The sequence below is a fragment of the Vulpes vulpes genome, chromosome 14 (assembly GCF_048418805.1).
Source record: "Vulpes vulpes isolate BD-2025 chromosome 14, VulVul3, whole genome shotgun sequence".
Taxonomy (NCBI): domain Eukaryota; kingdom Metazoa; phylum Chordata; class Mammalia; order Carnivora; family Canidae; genus Vulpes; species Vulpes vulpes.
The window spans coordinates 102468994-102486891 of NC_132793.1; the positions used below are offsets into that span (position 1 = coordinate 102468994).

Sequence of the window (17898 nt, forward strand, 5' to 3'; positions counted from 1 at the left end):
AGGTAGTATGGAAGCCAGAGAAATTACGGCCAGGTCCATCCTATTTTTTACAGCCCAATTTCACAGTAGCTTTCAGACCATGCTTTCCAAGGCCCAAATTGGGTCCTCCTGCAATTTTATGTGCTGTAGTACTTTTCAGAAGGACCCCTGTAGTTAAGACAGACAAGGCAGGGCCACGCCCCAAGCTGGTATCAGTGAAAGACGGTGCCTTCGTCAAACATGGATCACCACAGACAGATGCCCACCTCCTCTGTGAGCGCTTCTGTCTTCTGCTCAGATACAGTAGGAGTGAGAGGAAGGTCAGCTTCATAGGCCAATTGGGTCGACTTCAGAGTACCACATAAAAGCAGAGACCACGACCTCGTAGCCATAATCTCCAGGCACAGGATACCACACTTACTTGCCCAGAGGAACAGGGCAGTTACCAACCTTTCTGGATAAACCTGACTCAACTGAAGGCCAGTATTCAAGAAACTCTACCTTGACCCAGAGTTAGTTATTTAGGGCAAAGCTCTTTCCCATCCTCAAATTAAAAAAAAAAAAAAATCCAACCCCCTACCCTCAAATGGGATTTTGCTGAAACACGTGGCCATTAAAATGCCAGCAGACACAACAGTCCCAGGCTCTGCAAAGCATTCTTTAAAAACAAACAAACAACAAAAAAAAAAAAACCTACGCCAAATAGGGTGGAGGCCAGAGAAATCAACAAGACAGTACCTTGCTGCCATGACTGCCAGTTTCTGGAGTGGGGGAGGCGAGGGAAGGACAGCAGGCTCAGTGAATCCCAGGATCAGCACCAACAGCAAATGGCTGCCCCACCCCCACTACCTTTCCATCTTCCTAAAGTATATGCTGCTAGTACTCTTTTTAAGACACAATTTATATAAAGCAAAATACATGGATTTTAAGTTACCTATCATATTTCCTAAGTTCATTTCTTGCTGAATACTTCAAGACTTGGTCTGGTCAACCGTCCCCTGTGTACCACAAGAAGGTAATGAACGGGCACTGGGAAGGTCTTGCCAGAAGCAGCTCAAGGGGTTGCCCAGAAGCCCCTTCAATCTGTCCCCATCAAATCCTCTCAACGCAATAAGGGGTCCAGGGTCCTAAAGGGGAGTGGCTCTTCCTCCTCCATCCATTTGGTTGCCCTTCACACAAAGAAAAACAAAGGCTCCGCAGCTTAGACTTACTCCACCCCACTGACCCTGCCTATCTCTTTCCAGGGTCAAGACTCTCACCCAGATGGTAAGTCAATTCCAATATCCTAGTGCCACCCAGCCTCACCTGAGGTTAAAATTATTCCCCTGCCATAATTCAGGGACCACCTATCTTCGTATACAGGTCCCTAGTTTTAAAAACCACTGAGAAACAGAATCTGGACATCCAGGGATCAGCCCCTCTGGTCCCCTCCCCCACCTAAAAGTGTTTTGCTTCATCATCTCCAAGACAGGCCTGGGCTCGAGGAGGTTAGCTGGATCTTTTCTGCATTAAGACTGTCACCTTGGGGACCCTTCTCAGGGCTACCCCAGGTGCAGACTAATAACTCCAGGGAATTTATCAGGGTAAGTGGAAAAGCCATGCCTGCCTTTACAAGCAACCATCTGTCCTGCCACACTCAAAGCCAGCATTTCCATCTCTTGCAAAACAGCTCCATGTTGTATTGGGGTGGGGGGGGGGAGTGATGCAAAGGGGAAAAGAACAACTGTTGCTGTGGATGTCTTTGCTCACCACCCCATAAACCCCCCCTCCCCCAGCCAACTCATTTTCTGGCACTCACCCGAGTGTGTGCTGCTCTGGGCTGAGGAATCCGAGTCCTGGGTGCTCCAGGGTCGGTCGCAGCCTGTGAGACTGAGGGACTGCAGGCCAAGGCACAAGTCATTTGCATCTGGGAGGCCCCGGGAAGAATCTTGCGCAGAGGTGGGGAAAAGCATCCTGCTTGCAACTGTTTCTTCAGAGTCCTGGAAGTCTGCTTTGGACAGGAGGACAGCAGAAACCTCAGAGTTAAGGGCTGTTTTCCCCAGTATTATCAACAATAAATATTATTAATAATAGTTTCCCCAAGCCCAAGGAGCAGACATCCAAGCTGGCTGGATGCTGCGGCCGGCCGCTGCCTCTGCACTTTTGGGGGCGTTAGAGCAAAAGCAGTTGCCATACAGCCCCCCTCCCCACAAACACACCCCTATCCCGTCTGCATTACAGACTGGGCCAGCATGTGATCAGGCTGCTGATGCTTCCCGCTGCCAGTGACATCAGCCGGCTGAGCCGTGCAATAGAGAGCGGCATCATCCCTCACAGAATGGGGGAGGAGCAGGAGGGGACGACAGGGAGGAGACTTGCCTCCCCGGGAAAAGATAGCACAACAGCTACTTGGAACAGTCCGGGTGCAGTGCCGGTAAGTCAGGGTTCTGAGGCAGCGCCCTCCGGTCTCCAGCAATGGTGGCCAAGCGGCCCTCGGGCACGACTGAAGTCCTCTCTGCTGACAGCAAAGCCAAAGCAGCCGACTGCCTGCTCGTGTAGCTCTGCCCTCCTGCCCCTCCCTTCCCCTCCCTCTGCTCTCCACCCCCAAACCCAAAAACACTCTAGTCCTGGACTCTCTCCAGCTGCTTGCTCAAGCCCTGGTTTTGCAGCCCAATGCAAAGCTTCACAATCCTGCTAGCAAAAATCTGTGTGCTCCAAGTGGCCCCTAAGCAGCACCCTGACACAGCAGTGTTTACCACTGAGGAATGGGATAACCTTCAGGAAAACACTGCACACCTGGACCCTGGGGACCACCACCTGGTGCTACAGGCTTGTCTACAACAGTTCATCACAGAGAAAAGGGGTCAGCTTTGGCAGAGGGAAGGGAGTCACTGGGCTGCTCAGGTGTGTCCCATAACCCACATGCGGCATAAGCTGTGCCCTGACCAGGACAATTCCGCACCCCAACAGGATGTGCACAAGTCAGGAGCACACACAGGTTAGGTCCAGCTCCCCTCCAGTCTTGCACCCACAGGGACAGACTGGGGCCACACTAACAGTTTCAGAGACGTGGAAAGGAGAGAAGCAGTCCCAGCATTCTGGGTGTCCAGTGTTCAGGGGCTCCTACTACCCGGCCCTGCTGACACCCTTCCCTGGCCTTCCGAGCATTCAGAGCTACACTGGCCAGCTGGGAGGCTCACTGATGTCTCACTCAGGGTGCTGCCCAGGACCAAGGCCCTGCTTCTGTGCCACTCACAGCTCCGGCCACAAAGTCCAGCTCTGCCCAGAGATTCCAGAACCTCCGCCATTTGCTCTTTGCCAATGTGCTCGCCTATATCAGTCCCTTTCCATCATGACCTGTAGTCACAAGGCTTCCCCACGAAAAAAAGAGGGTAGAGCAAAAATCCCAGCCTCAGCAGACAGGCCGCTGGCACCCAGACCAGGCTGGTAGCACCTCGCCTTGAGTGTCCTCCCATGCTACACGAGTAGTAACCAGATACAGGCAGCAGGCCCACCTGGGACCATCCAACAGAGTCCCAGATGGGCGGTGCAGGGATTATGCTGTTAGCCACAGGAGAAGCCAGACAGAGCCACCTGCACTGTCTACCCTTACGTCCTTAGGCACTCAGGCAGAGCAGAGAGGGGAAAAGTGACCCGTCCATAGCAGGGACTCCTCCCCTTGGAGGTGGTTTTTTCCATTTTTTGCTTTCTCTCTCTCTCTCTCTCTCTTTTTTTTTTTTTTTTTTAAAGAGCTTTGCTGCTGTGTCATCCATCCACGTTATTCCTGTCTGGCTGTAGATACTCTGCTTGCTCCCTGTTTGTTAAAGCCCTGCTCACCACTGCACCATGCTGTTGTCCTCACCCCAGAACACTCCCTCCTGCTTCTCTATGTTCACCCTTCACACAAACTAAGGATATACTTTAAAAATAATTTTTATGTACTAATCACAAAAATGTGATGCTACCTTTAAGGCGATCCACATTTAAGTACCCATGTCCCATAAACCAGCTATCCATATAGTCCCTTCCACCTCACGGTGAGGCCTCCTATGCCTAGAAGCTACTGCCCCCCAACCTCTAAAATGAGAGTATTTGTGTCCGTGACTACCCCCATGCCCCTGGCAAAGAGAATCTAATCACCAACTACACTGCTGCCCAAAGTCTCTTGCGACAGACCAACACTATCAGTACCACCAGAAACTTGTTATAAACACAGAATCTCAGCCCCCTCCCTAAAACCTACGGAATTGATCTACATTTTAACAAGATTCCCAGTTGATATCTATGCACATAAAAGTCTGAGCGATACTATCTATACAACTTCCACAACCTTCACGCCCTGAGCTAACAGACCCAGGCCCGGGCAGCAGGGCTCATTAAGGACAATTACGGCTACACACATCTGGATGCTCCAGAATCTAAACACAACCCGACCTTCCCGCCCAGCATCCCTGCTACAAGCATCACCCCTGGCCTTATCCAGACAATTTCCATTCTACCATTTCCTCCAGAAAAAGGGTTTCACTACCACTGCAGGATTCCTTCACTAGATCAAAAAAAAAAAAAAAAAAAAAAAAAAAATCAATGGAACCCATACCCATTAAAATGCTTAATGTAGCAGACTGGGAAAAATTGAATAGCTTTAAAAGTCTGATAGGGCACCCCTGGTGGCGCAGGGGTTTAGCGCCGCCTGCAGCCCGGGGTCTGATCCTGGAGACCCAGGATCGAGTCCCGCATCAGGCTCCCTGCATGGAGCCCGCTTCTCCCTCTGCCTGTGTCTCTGCCTCTCAGTCTCTCTCTCTCTCTGAATAAATTAAAAAAAATACTTATATAAAAAAATAAAAAATAAATAAATAAAAGTCTGATAGATCTTGCTTTTGCTCACCAGGTCTGCCACTGTGTGATTTCGGCCAAGTTACTTAGCATCTCTGAGTATCTTTTCATCAGGATCACATAAAGTGTCTGGTACACTGCCTAACATAGTATTTTATCAGTATCTTCAGTAAGGTGACCATATAATTTATCATCCAAACCAAGGCATTTCTGAGAAAGGGGGTAAATTTTAATAATCACACCAGGATGAACTTCCAGTTTTAAAATAAGTTAGAGGGATCCCTGGGTGGCGCAGCGGTTTGGCGCCTGCCTTTGGCCCAGGGCGCGATCCTGGAGACCCAGGATCGAATCCCACGTCGGGCTCCCGGTGCGTGGAGCCTGCTTCTCCCTCTGCCTGTGTCTCTGCCTCTCTCTCTCTGTGTGACTATCATAAATAAATAAAAATTTAAAAAAAAATAAGTTAGAGATGAAGAGTACAGCATAGGATACTCAACAATACTAGTAAAGTAGTAGGGATTAGACAGTTACACTGCTTACTGTGCTGAGCACTAACATACAGAACTGTGGAATCACTAGGCTGTACATCTGAAACTAACATCACAGTGTATGTTAATGATACTTCAATTAAAACAAAAAGGACAGCAAGCAGAGATTGTAGGTGAACTGGTAGGCATGATCACTCTAACCAGTTGTGTTTAGAAACATTTTACTCAGACTTTTTTAAGGCATCCCTATACCCAATGTGAAGCTTGAACTCACGACCCCGATATCAAAAGTCACACACTATACCAACTGTACCAGCCAAGTGCCCTTCCAGAAACATTTTACTCAAAATGCCTCCTTTCCAATGAATGCCTGATCCCATCTCTCCAGACTCACCCATTCTGCTCCATCTCTTTCCTCTGTATTGAAAGACAGTTTGAAAAATACTGTCAACACAGGCTAATACATGACATGAAGTAAGAGGCAAAAAGCAAAAGCTTTTCTCTGCTTCTCAAGCTCACAGTAGATGCTGGACAGGAGTCTGCCCATTTTTACTAAAGGCTATTCAAAATTTTTTGCCAAGCACCAACTAGGCACCCTGAAGTACTTTAAATACTGGTAACCAGTGCAAGACGAAGTGAAAATTCTCATTCTAAGGCAATCTATTGAACAATGTCTCTCAAACGCTTTTTTCTACAAGTTTCCTTTATCCATACTTACATAAAGCTTCTGATTTAAGTTTAACTTGGTTCAAAAAAATTGTTTTTAGTTTAGTTTAAAATTTTAAAATAATTTCCCTTTGAAAATGTCAGTTAGATTCTTTATGGTTAATCTCCCAAATTTCTTAGCAGCCAACTAATAAGGGAATAAATAAACTGACCCAAAGTTCAAAGTTTGCAACAATCTAAAATACAGCATCCCTTGGCAGACTCAAGATGCAGAGGTGAACCAGGGACCCTGGCTCCAGACCTTGGAGTGGCTTTGTCAGCTTCTCCATCTTCGTTAAGAACCTGTCTGTCCTCTCAGGACTTCTCTGCCAGCAGAACTTAGCACAGAATTTTTTAGGGTCCACTGCAGCCACCATTCCTGAGCATCTGGCAAGTACAGGAAGTTAGACAAGAACAGTGCTGGGAGGCCCTCACTTGTGAAACCATGAAGGCAGGCACCATAGCACAAGGCAGATGGTGACTGCAAGAAGTTAGTTGAGGCCCACTGGACACCTGAATTGGCTTCAGAGAAAAGATCACAAGCTGATTCTAGGAAAAAGGAGACCTCATTTTGAGGAGGTGACAGGGAAGAAGGTATTTATTTGCAGGAGCCAAACCAAGGGAGAAGAGAGGTTGGAACCTCAAACTGACACTCAGTCAAGCAACGAGGAATGTCTGAACTCTTAAACAGGAAACAATGTGCTAAAGGGCCTGGGATGAACCAGATATCAGAGTTAGGGAGGCCAGAGAGGCCAGGGATAAGAGGAAGAGGAGAAAGAGAAGGGATGGCTGGAGGAGGAGCTGGAGAGGAGGAAACCATGTTAAATGACATAAGCAAAGATGCATCTAATACCATGAGTAGAACAATGTGAAAATTCTGTATGCTGATGGAAATTTTGGTAAAGGAACACAGAAAAATAAGAACAGCTAATGTGTGAAGTTAGCAGGCTGCTAATGGATTTTCCTTTAGTTACTGTACAATTATAACAATGCAAAATAAAATCTGTCCTCTCCTTTCTTTTCCTTCTTTTGACCTGAAAGCAGCACACTATTATAGTTTGTTTAGCAACCACACTTGAGCTCTTTTATAAAATCTCAGCTTCACTCCCAAATTACAGTCCTCGGGAATAGCAGAGATAGGACATTGGATTGTTTGTCCCCATTACATTCTTTCAAATGACTAACTTTATAGTCAGACGAGTCTACTTAAGTCAATGATTTATGGTTCTTAAGGTTTTAACAAGCCTATAATGTAGCATTTCTAAGAATGTATTTCTAAAATGACTGTCTGAAAGACAATTTTCTCACCCAAAAATCCAGAAAACCAAAATGATGATTTTGAAAATCCATTTTAGTAACTTAAAGATAAAGTACAAACATGCAAAAAGTCAGCCATGTGTCAAGATCATTTAAACTCCTCTGTTTGAACTATGGCCCTTAATCACTCATAAGCCAGGGGAACTGCAAGCTTCTCCAGAGTAGTCCTCCTCAAACTTTAAGGGGCAAACGAATGACTAGGGAATCTTTCTGAAACACTGATTCAGATTTAGTGGGTTTGGGTCAAGCCCAGAACTTGCAATTTTAACTCCCAAAAGATGTCAACAGTCCTGGTATGCTGGCCACACTCTGAGTAGCACAAGTATAAAAGGGTTTTTCTACCCCAGATTGTGTCTTCCAGGCAATTCACCCCATTCTTACTCAATACCACTTTCTTCATGGTGTTCGCTCCACTGAACAAGTACCTTCAACTGCTCCCTCTGGCCTCTCAGATCAAAGCCAATCTTCAGGTCCTGGCTTACTTATTAACTTACTCTTACACTATTCATCAAACATTAAAGGTTAAGCTTGAATTAATCACAAGTCCTCAGAAGTTCACACTCTAGGGAATAATTTATTCTTAATCTGTGTGCTAATAAGTGAAACAATAGTTGAGGTGAGAGAACATACACGGGGCTAAGACATTCAGAGAAAACTTACATATGATTTTAGTTATACGTTAAATCACATTGCAGATTAAGGTATGAAAGACAACCAATTCACTTTCTACGTCCCACCATGAAAATGGGATCATTGGCTTTAGCCTTGACTGCTTTTAATAATCTCTAAATAAATTCCACAAATTATTTCCATGATAGTAAGAAGTGATTTCCATCCTATTTCTTAAATACTAACAATGTTTAGAGATTCCAAAATGCCATATACCATGTTCACATACTGAAAGATTAAATATTGTCAAAAAGTTGATAGCCATCCACCAAAGCAATCCACGTGGTCAATACAAGCCCAATAATATATCTGGTCTTCAAGTAATTCAGTGGAGAAAGACCCTTTAACACACAGTACTGGAACCACCACAGATCCACAGGGAGAAAAATAAATCTTGACCTCGTACTTCACACCATATACAAGCATTAAATAAATATGGATCAGAGACCTTAAAAAGTTAAAACAAAGCTTCTCTAAGAAACTATAAACTATCTTTGTGACTTGGGGTGGGAGGAGTGCACAGACGAAGGTTTCCTATGAAGGATACAGAAAGCAATGATCATTAGAAGAAAAAAAAAAAGGGCAGCCCCGGTGGCGCAGCGGTTTAGCGCCGCCTGCAGCCTGGGGTGTGATTCTGGAGACCTAGGATCGAGTCCCACATCAGGCTCTCTGTATGATGCCTGCTTCTCCCTCTGCCTGTGTCTCTGCCTCTCTCGCGTTCTCTCTGAATGAATAAATCTTTAAAAAATAAAAATAAAAAAAAAAGAAAAAAAAAAAAAGCTTTGGGAGGAGCCTGGAAGCATCTGCCTTTGGTTCAGGTCATGAGCTCAGGGTCCTGGGATGGAGGCTCCCTGCTCAGCAGGCAGTCTGCTTCTTATCCCTCTGCTCCGCTCCTCTGCTCCTGCACACATGGGCATGCCTGTGCACTCTCTAAATAAAATCCTAAAAAAAAAAAAAAAAAAAAACTTTTGATAAACTGAGCTTATCAAAGTTAAAAACTTCTGCTCATCAAGACACCATTGAGAAAATAATTGGACAAGCTACAAAATGAGAGAAAATATCCACAACCATATCTGATAAATGGCTAGTACGTAGAGTATATAGGAAATCTTAACTCAAAAGTAAAAAAAAAAAAAGTTTTTCAAAAGGGCACAAAATACTGAAAAGGCATTTCACAAAGACAAATAACTGGTCAAACAGCACTTGAAAAAGTGCTCAACATCATTAGTAAAAGAAATGCAAATTGGACCACAGGGAACTACTACACACCCACCAGACAGATAAAATTAGAAAGACTAGTTCCACATTTTGTCAACATTTAATGTTGCAGATCAGAACTTCCGTGCATTATTAGATGCTGTACAATCACTTCTGAAAAAGGTCTGCACACTTATCAACTAAGCATAACATTATTCTATGACCCAGAAATTCCACTCCTAGGTATTCAACCAAGAGGAATGAAAGCATGGATTTACAAAAAGGTCTGTGCTCGAATGGTGACAGCTTTATTCATAATCACCAAAACCCGGGGACAGCTCATATGACCATCAACAGAGGAATAAAATGTGGCTGATGTATCAACTGGAATATGACCCAGCAGCCAAAAGGAATAAACTAATAGATGCAACATGGAAGAATCTTAAAATAATTACATTGAAAGAAACTTTACATAAATGGAATCGTATCTACATACTCTTATTTGAAGTTCTAGAGCAGGCAAAACTAATATATGGTGAAAAGAAATCTGGTGTTTACTTCTGGGGGAGGTAGAGGAGGAGAGTGGAGGGAGCTAACTAGGAAGAGGCAGGAGGAACCTTTTATGAGAGGATGGTAATATACTACATTTTGATGGGACCCAGAGTTGGGTGTGTGCATTTGTCAGGATGCATCTAGTGATCCATACAGGATTTTTATATTTCACTATGTAGAAATTTTACCTCAAAAAATTGTAAACAAATACTGAACATTAATGATATGCATACTGAAGTATTTAGGGGTGAATAATATCCATGTCTGCAACTTACTTTGAAATGTATGGTGAAAGTAAAATGAAGTGATAAATGGTTAAGGAGACAGATAAATAGGTATGTGGTAAGACAAACTTACAAAGTGTCAACTGCAGAATCTGGGTGGTAGGTATGATGGGTATTCACTTCATAATTCATTCAGCTTTTCTCTATGTTGGAAAACATTCATAGTAGAATGTTGGGGAAAATCAAGCAAGACTTCTGACAAAAGGTAAGTCTGACTGAACTCTGGTTTGACAGCAAGAACGGACTTTATTAGATTTTATGGTTGACATTTTCTATTAAGCACAGCAGGAAAAAAAAGAAAAGCACAGCATGTTAGAATCTATAGACCCAAGTACTGACAATACATACTTAAAGCAAGTGTAAGGTAAATAGTGTTTTAAGATACTGTAGTGGCAAAGGTGTATTTTTAAATTAACAATTTTCTTGACCCTTTAGGTAAATGGAGGTAAACAAGGTCTCTAAGTCAAAGAATGACAGACATACTAGTTATCTAAGACCTTCATAAAGCACTCTTGGTATACTTTCAAAAAACTGAGAAATTCAATAACTGATGACTTGGGTAACAAATCTTTTCACAAATTAGACGGTTTCCAGTTCCTCCTTTGTCACAAATATGAAGGAGTGAATGGAACTGTCAGCAAGTACAAGACTAAAAATAATGACAGATGTCTGATTTTTTGCAGAGAATTTGAGGAGTTCAAACAACTGAAAGACACTGCTCTAATAACTCCTTAATTTCCCATCTTTTTATTTATGTGAATAAGTTTACTCAGAGCACAGATTTATAAAAAAGCAAAAAATAGGAATATATTTGGTGCTGAAAACTCTGAGTCATTCCAGCAATAAGGGAGTCTTCTAAAATTACATGGGTTTTTTAAATGTCTCATCTATCTCATTAAGAAGCGTTTCCAATAAACAATCATTAAAGAAAATTTCATGAAAATTCGTAACATTTAGACTGTCTTAATCAACTGTCCTAGCAAACCAAGGCTACAGCAATCCAGGATACTTATAGCCTTTTAGTCACAGAAAATAATTTAAAATTTCAATTTATGTACTGTTTTTGTTACAAAGAAGAATAACCTATGATCGACAAAAGACTCTTAAGTGTAAAATACATTAGGATAAAATTCCACAGGAGAAGCAGACTAGAAATATGAGGAAAAAAGAGGAACAATGAAAAAAGTGTCCTAATGTTCAAGAATGGGTTTATGTATTTTTAAATAGATAATAGGTATTAAATACATCTATTTTTATTCCACTGGCTACTTTTTTACTTATGATGATTATTTAGATATCAAATTAAATATGCAAGAAGTATGTTGTATTTTTAAAATATTTTTCACTGTGGTAATAAACTATAAATAAAATTTTACCATTCTGGCCATTTTTAGGTATACAATTCAGAGGCATTAAGTATATTTGCATTTTTGTGCACCTACCAGCACTATTATGTATTGCCAGAACTTTTTCACCTCAAATTGAAACTCTGTACCTATTCAACACTAACCCTACAAGCCCCATCCTCAGTCCCTGGTAACCCACTTTGTCTCTATGAATTCTCTACTACTTTAGGTAACTCAGAGAAACAGAATCCTATATTATTGGTCCCTTGCGTCCAACTTTTTTTTTTTTTTTTTTTTTTTTTACTTTGTAGGATGTTCCAGGTTCATCCATGTTGTAGCATGTATCAAAATATACTTCCTTTTTAAGGCTGAATAATATTCCATGGTATGTATATACATTTTGTTTATCCACTCAACTGTCAATGGCCATCTGGGTTATTTCCACGTGTTGCCTACTGTGAAAAGTACAGCTGTGAATACCATTGTACAAATATGGGTTCAATTCCTTTATATATACACACACATACACACCTCTGATGGTAATTCTACATTTAATATTTTTGGGAACCACCATACAGCTTTACATACTGGCAGCACTAGTTTTATTCTATGATGCACAAGTGTTCCAAATTCTCCACATCCTTACACATACTACTTTCTACTGTTTTAACAATGACCATCTTAATCGGTGTGAACGGGTATCTCACTGTGGGTATATTGGTTTGTTTTTTAAAGATTTTATTTATTCATGAGGCAGGGAGGAAGGGAGACAAGCAGACAGACACAGGCAGAGGGAGAAGCCGGCTCCATGCAGGGAGCCCGATGTGGGACTCAATCCAGACATTCCAAGATCCTACCGAGTTGAAGGCAGATGCTCAACTGCTGAGCCACCTAAGCATCCTTGTTTGTTTCTAAATCAATAGGATGTATACAAACCAACGTTTTAAGATTACGGCTACTTTGTTCATGGTTCTCCCAGACCATGTTTTTAAAAATCTCCCATACATCAGGTTTTTGTTTGATCTTTTTTTTCTTCCTATGGCATATAAATGGTCCCTAAAGGCAAATGCCACCCTCCTGCAGGATTCTGCTTCACTGATTAGCAATGGTCCACAGGTGAACATGTAACCCCACCTGGGCTTGAATAACCCATTCCCGGGACTACAGAGACTTGTCCAAGTATGGGCACAACTCACACCAAGCCACCTGGGGGTCGTCCTTTTTGCAATTTTTCTAATTAGACATAGTGGAGGAAGAACCACTTCCTGGCTTCATGATGCTAGAGAAGGCAAGCATAACCCCTTCCCCAGATAATGGGGCAATTGTGCAAAAGGAGAAAATGAAACCCACACTTGGGGAGAGGCCACAAAGAGACAGGATCTTAACATTGAAGGCTCTGGATTCAGTGTCCTTACTTAGTTTTCCGGCCATTTCTTCCAATTCTGTGAGGTATATACCAAGAGCCTTCCAACACATCTCGTAATATGCTAAGGTTAGTTCTAATCAGGTGTTTGGTTATTTGCAAGTAAGAGCATTCTGCATAATTCGGGTCTGTTAAGCAAGGATTGACCAAGAAAGTAATTACTACAGGCAGGGTTGAGAGCTCTAGGACAAAAGCCCCCTAACACCCTGTCACCAAGTAAGAGTCAGCCACAAAGAAAAGCAGGAAGGGATCTAGGAAAACAGTTGGTTAAAACCTTTTTCTCCAGAGAGCAAACAAGGCCCAGAGAGGGCCAAAGTGACAAAGCTACTAAGTGGCAGAGGTGGGATCCAAATCCAGAGAACCACCTGTTCTCTTGCCTCTCTCCTACCGTGGGGTACTTTCCTAGATCTCTGCACTCCTATCTGCCCCAACTCAGACTTATCAGTAAATTAGTGGATTCTCTTTTTACCACTTAGGTCCCCATGGAGCTTTGTACTAAACCCATCCCATCAAGGGTTCAATTTTTAACAATAGCTTCTCTCCTATTATCCTCCCCCAAGTCTCCCAATTTTTCAGCAAAATGTCAAGTTCACATTCTGGTGTTTCCAAGATTCCACTGCCATGTGCGTGTTACGTGTATTATTTTTGAATGTGACAATTTAATTCTTCCCCATGGAAAACAAGAGAGCACTGCTGATTCAACCTAATTTATGGCTCCTGGTATGGCCATATATGAAACTGAGAGCTTGAAGACCCTGATCCAGAGTCTTGGAATACAACATGCTGCCAGAGGCTATGCCTGAGTTGCATGTACAACTAGTGTAATCAAAACACAATGAAGTGTGATGCTCTGCTGTTCAAATTTGGAGTTTGCACAGGTTCCTTAAACGTGACACCACATAGAGACCCCTTACAGTGCCAAACCACAGCAGATCTAGAGAATATAAAAGCTAGTGATTTTTAAAAGGAGTAGGTGCTTTCATATAATATGGAAAAGAGGACTCTGGTACAAGATTTCTGGAAGGTGATCTGATATACACTCAAAACTTTGAAAGATACTTATCTGATAAGGAATTTTACTTCTAGAGATTTATGTTATGTCCAAATAACCAAAGATGTAGCCAAAGTTTTACCTTTAGGTACTTCCTACTAATGTTTAAAATACACACTTATGTAAGCAAATGGTCTCCAATAGTTTGGAATTCTTAACTTTTTTTTTTTTTTTAAGATTTTATTTATTTGACAGAGACTGAGAGCACGCATGTGCACAAGCAGGGTGCAAAGGCAGAGGGAGAAGCAGACTTCTCACTGAGCAGGGAGCCTGATGTGGGGCTTGACCCCAGGACCTTGAGATCATGACGTGATCTGAGAGCAGACACTTAACTGTCTGAGGCCACCAAGATGCCCCTGAAATTCTTAACTTTTTAAACCATGAACAATTTGGAAATCTCCTAAAGCCCATCAATGTTGAGAATAATGTTAAATATGTAAAATAATAGTAATTTTGAAGTAATGATGAGTATAGACATTTCAAAATATGTGCAATGACTAAAGAAATCAGATATAAAATGTCTGACCATCCAATGGATGATGAAGATTATTACCAAAGAATCAGGCCCTGTTACTATTGTGATTTGTTGCCAACATTTACAATAGATAGAAACACTACATTTCAGGTAAACATTGGTTAAAGATAAAATAAAGATGTATTCTCCTGTCCAAGTTCCTAGACTCCTTGAATTCTCTCCATGAATCTGGATTAAGAATCCCATATTGTGTCTATTTACACAGTAAAATGCTATGTAACTGACAGACACAGAAAGATTCTAGGGGCACCTGAGTGGCTCAGTGGTTGAGCGTCTATAAATGAAAATGTATAGTGCACCCTGCCTTTGGCTCAGGGTGTGATCCCGGGGTCCTGGGATCAAGTCCCCACATTGGGCTCCCTGCAGGAAGCCTGCTTCTCCCTCTGCCTGTGTCCCTGCTTCTATGTCTCTCTCATGAAGAAGTAAAATCTTTACAAAAAAAAGTCAATGATTATAAAAGATAAAAGAGAAAGAAGGAAATCATCATGTTGTGTGTTCACAAAGCTTTCAGTTTAATAAATATATATGTTAGAAAAACACTGGGTATGCTAAAATGTTAATGGTTATCCCTGAGTACTGGGATTACATAGGATTCTTTTTTGTCTGTTTTCTTCAAATGTTTTACCATAAACACATTGAAACAAGAAAAACATAAGGTTATTAAACAGGGTAAGGTAACTAAGATTTAATATTCCCTAAATAAAAAGTCTAATAATTTTTAAACAAGAAAAATCCATGTTAAGAGATTTTAAACTTCACACATTATGAGTTCAATGACAATACAAAATTAGAACTACAATTTAAATACAACAAACCATAGAATATTAAAAATAAAAGGAACTTTGGAGTCCACTTAGTCCACGCCTCTCACTTCACAGCAGAAACTCTCTCCCTGGTGCAGATTCTGGCTTTGACCCTTGACCTCTGCACAGCTCCCATCACTGGACCTGCTGCTTCTTCAGTCAGAAAGAAATACAACACCTACATTCAGAAGGTGGAGTGCACACACTACAGTGGGAGTAGTCTTACCTGTGGCTCAAAACATCATCAAGCCTTCACTTTAAGTGGCAAAGCCCTGCCCTTCCAGCAGATGGGGATGGCATCTCACAGATCAAGGATTTTATAAATTCAACCTCAAAAACCCTACTTTACAAAGTGAGAAAGAAAGCAGACTCCATGGACAGATTCTAGAACAATCTCATAAAATGCAATCTCATAAAAATGCATTTCCTTCCTGGGACTGGAGTCTCAGGGTGGGTTTCCCCTCCCACTTGCTACCACAGTTCCTCAAGTCCAAGTATTATTCTGTCCCAACCTCACTTAGAGCTCAACTGAGAATGTAAGACGGCATGAGGTCAGCAGAGCTGGACATAGTGAGGGATGGACACAAAGATGCTGGCATCCAGTGTGTGCTTGTCCTCCTTCACTCCACCTCTGTGGTTCTGCCCAGAACAGGCCTTGATGACAAGAGCAAGCCCACACCTATCTCCAGGTCTGTGGCTTTGTACAGATTCTCCACCAACTCCCCTGCAGGCCTGACCCTGGCAGCCACATGTGCCTGCTTCCTAGAGTACCCTATAAGCCCTGACTGTCCACCTACACCAGTCCTTTAAGAGAGCTCTTTAGTGATGCTTCTGTGACCTTTCGCTTCCCAACCCCACCAACTATGAAATGTAAATCCTGTAATAAATCCTTAGTCCATAATAAACATTGCAGCGGCTCTGCTTCTTGGTCAAACCCTGAAACAGTCTCATCAGAGGGCAGTGTATGGACCAATGGGAATCCCCACAGTAAATATGAAAGCCAGAAATTTCACTTGGAGAGCCAAGGACACAAGCAAGTTTGGACTGGCTGCCAGGCTGAAGAATCCTAAGGCGAACAAAAGAGGATGGATGCCATCCCCCTGGCCTGCCTGTCACACATTCCTCTACAACTGTCGACCATTCAGAGCACACAGGAGGTCAATGGGCACTTAAAAAGCAGCTGTTCCAACGAGGGAGGTGAATTAATATTTAAATAAAAAACTGGCAACTTGGGTCTGTTATTGGAACACTTTTAGTATGATTCAGAACAACTTGATGTGAATCTGCATTTTCAACTTTGTATTTTACAGACTTAAATATGTATCAACTACTTCAGATGAAAATTTATAGTTCAAATCAGTTGTGAAATGTGAAATATAATGCAGATCATTAGAATAAATTGCATATCATCTTGCAATAAATACATGCATCAAATCATATATCTAATACTAATGTAATGTTATATATCAATTATAGCACAATACAAATTTATTTTTATTTTCAAGATTTTATTTATTCATGAGAAACAGAAAGAGAGAGGCAGAGACACAGGCAGAAGGAGAAGCAGGCCCATGCAGGGAGCCCGACATGGGACTCAATCCTGGGTCTCCAGGATCACGCCCGGGACTGAAGACAGCACCAAACCGCCTCACCACTGGGGCTGCCCACAAATTTTTAAAATATATATTCATTGTATTTTGAAGACTCAGTATGAAAAAAAAATCAAAATATCTCATGATGTTTATGTAAATTACATGTTGAATATCTTGGAGTAAAATTATTAAAATGAAAAAGATAAACACATGGAAAAGACACTATATCATTTTATAAGTACTGACACCAAAGCTCAAAAGAGGTGAAGCAGTGACCAAGGTGGCACAGCTAGCTCTCGGGGCAGACACACACTTTATGTTAAAGAAAAAAGGTGGCATCTCAAAATAATACACAAACACACGGTAGAGAGTAAAAGCTCACTTCCATTCCTGCAACACTCCTCATCCTCAATTCTAATCTCAAAATTAATAGTTTAAAATAGATTTCTTTTATATCATTTTCTTTGCATTTGTGAACACCTTTACCAACACTGGTGTTATCCAATTTCTGTCAATGTGTTAGGTTAAAAAAAAAAAGTACTTAAGTGAGATTCTTATGTGTCAGGTACCAGCTAATATGATAAGGAAGAAAAAACAGCTACAGCTCTTACACCTTTTATAGATTACAAGTCTAGAGGTGGAACAGTCAATCTAAAGAATCATACAAGTGACGAACTACCATGTGAGTGAAGTGCTAAGAGGAAAGATAAGTACATAAAGAAGTTCCTGGCCCTGCGGGTGCCAGGCTGGCTCAGTCAATGGAGCATGCTGCTCCTGGTCTCAAGGTTGTGAGTTCGAGTCCCATGTTGAGTGTAGAGACTACTTAAAAATAAAGTGTTTGGGGCAGCCCAGGTGGCACAGCGGTTTAGCACCGCCTGCAGCCCAGAGCATGATCCTGGAGACCCTGGATCAAGTCCCACATGGGGTTCCCTGCATGGAGCCTGCTTCTCCCTCTGCCTGTGTCTCCGCCTCTCATTCTCTCTCTGTGTCTCTATGAATAAATAAATAATCTTAAAAAAAAAAAGTGTTTAAGAAAAAGAAAAAAAAAAGGTCCCTGGTCCAGTGGGGAAAGGTAGGTTAAGACTTCCCTGAGGAAAAACACTCTTCAAATATTTTGTTAATCTGATTTACAATATCTTTGATTAGAT

General features: G+C 42.0%; 1 protein-coding gene across 50 annotated transcripts in view; it reads right to left on the bottom strand.

The window, feature by feature from the left end:
• Positions 1 to 17898, bottom strand: part of CPEB1 (cytoplasmic polyadenylation element binding protein 1) — a 95337-nt gene that overhangs the window by 25300 nt on the left and 52139 nt on the right. For 26 of the 50 annotated variants that reach the window (XM_072737396.1, XM_026000512.2, XM_072737411.1 and 23 more), the window contains one exon: positions 1778 to 1966. In XM_072737396.1, the coding sequence (XP_072593497.1) occupies positions 1778 to 1931 (154 nt within the window). In that variant the 5' untranslated portion in view covers positions 1932 to 1966. Of the gene's footprint in view, positions 1 to 1777; positions 2116 to 2177; positions 3309 to 17898 lie in introns of those variants that run through there. The other 24 variants (XM_072737404.1, XM_072737416.1, XM_072737382.1 and 21 more) reach the window with 14 other exon arrangements.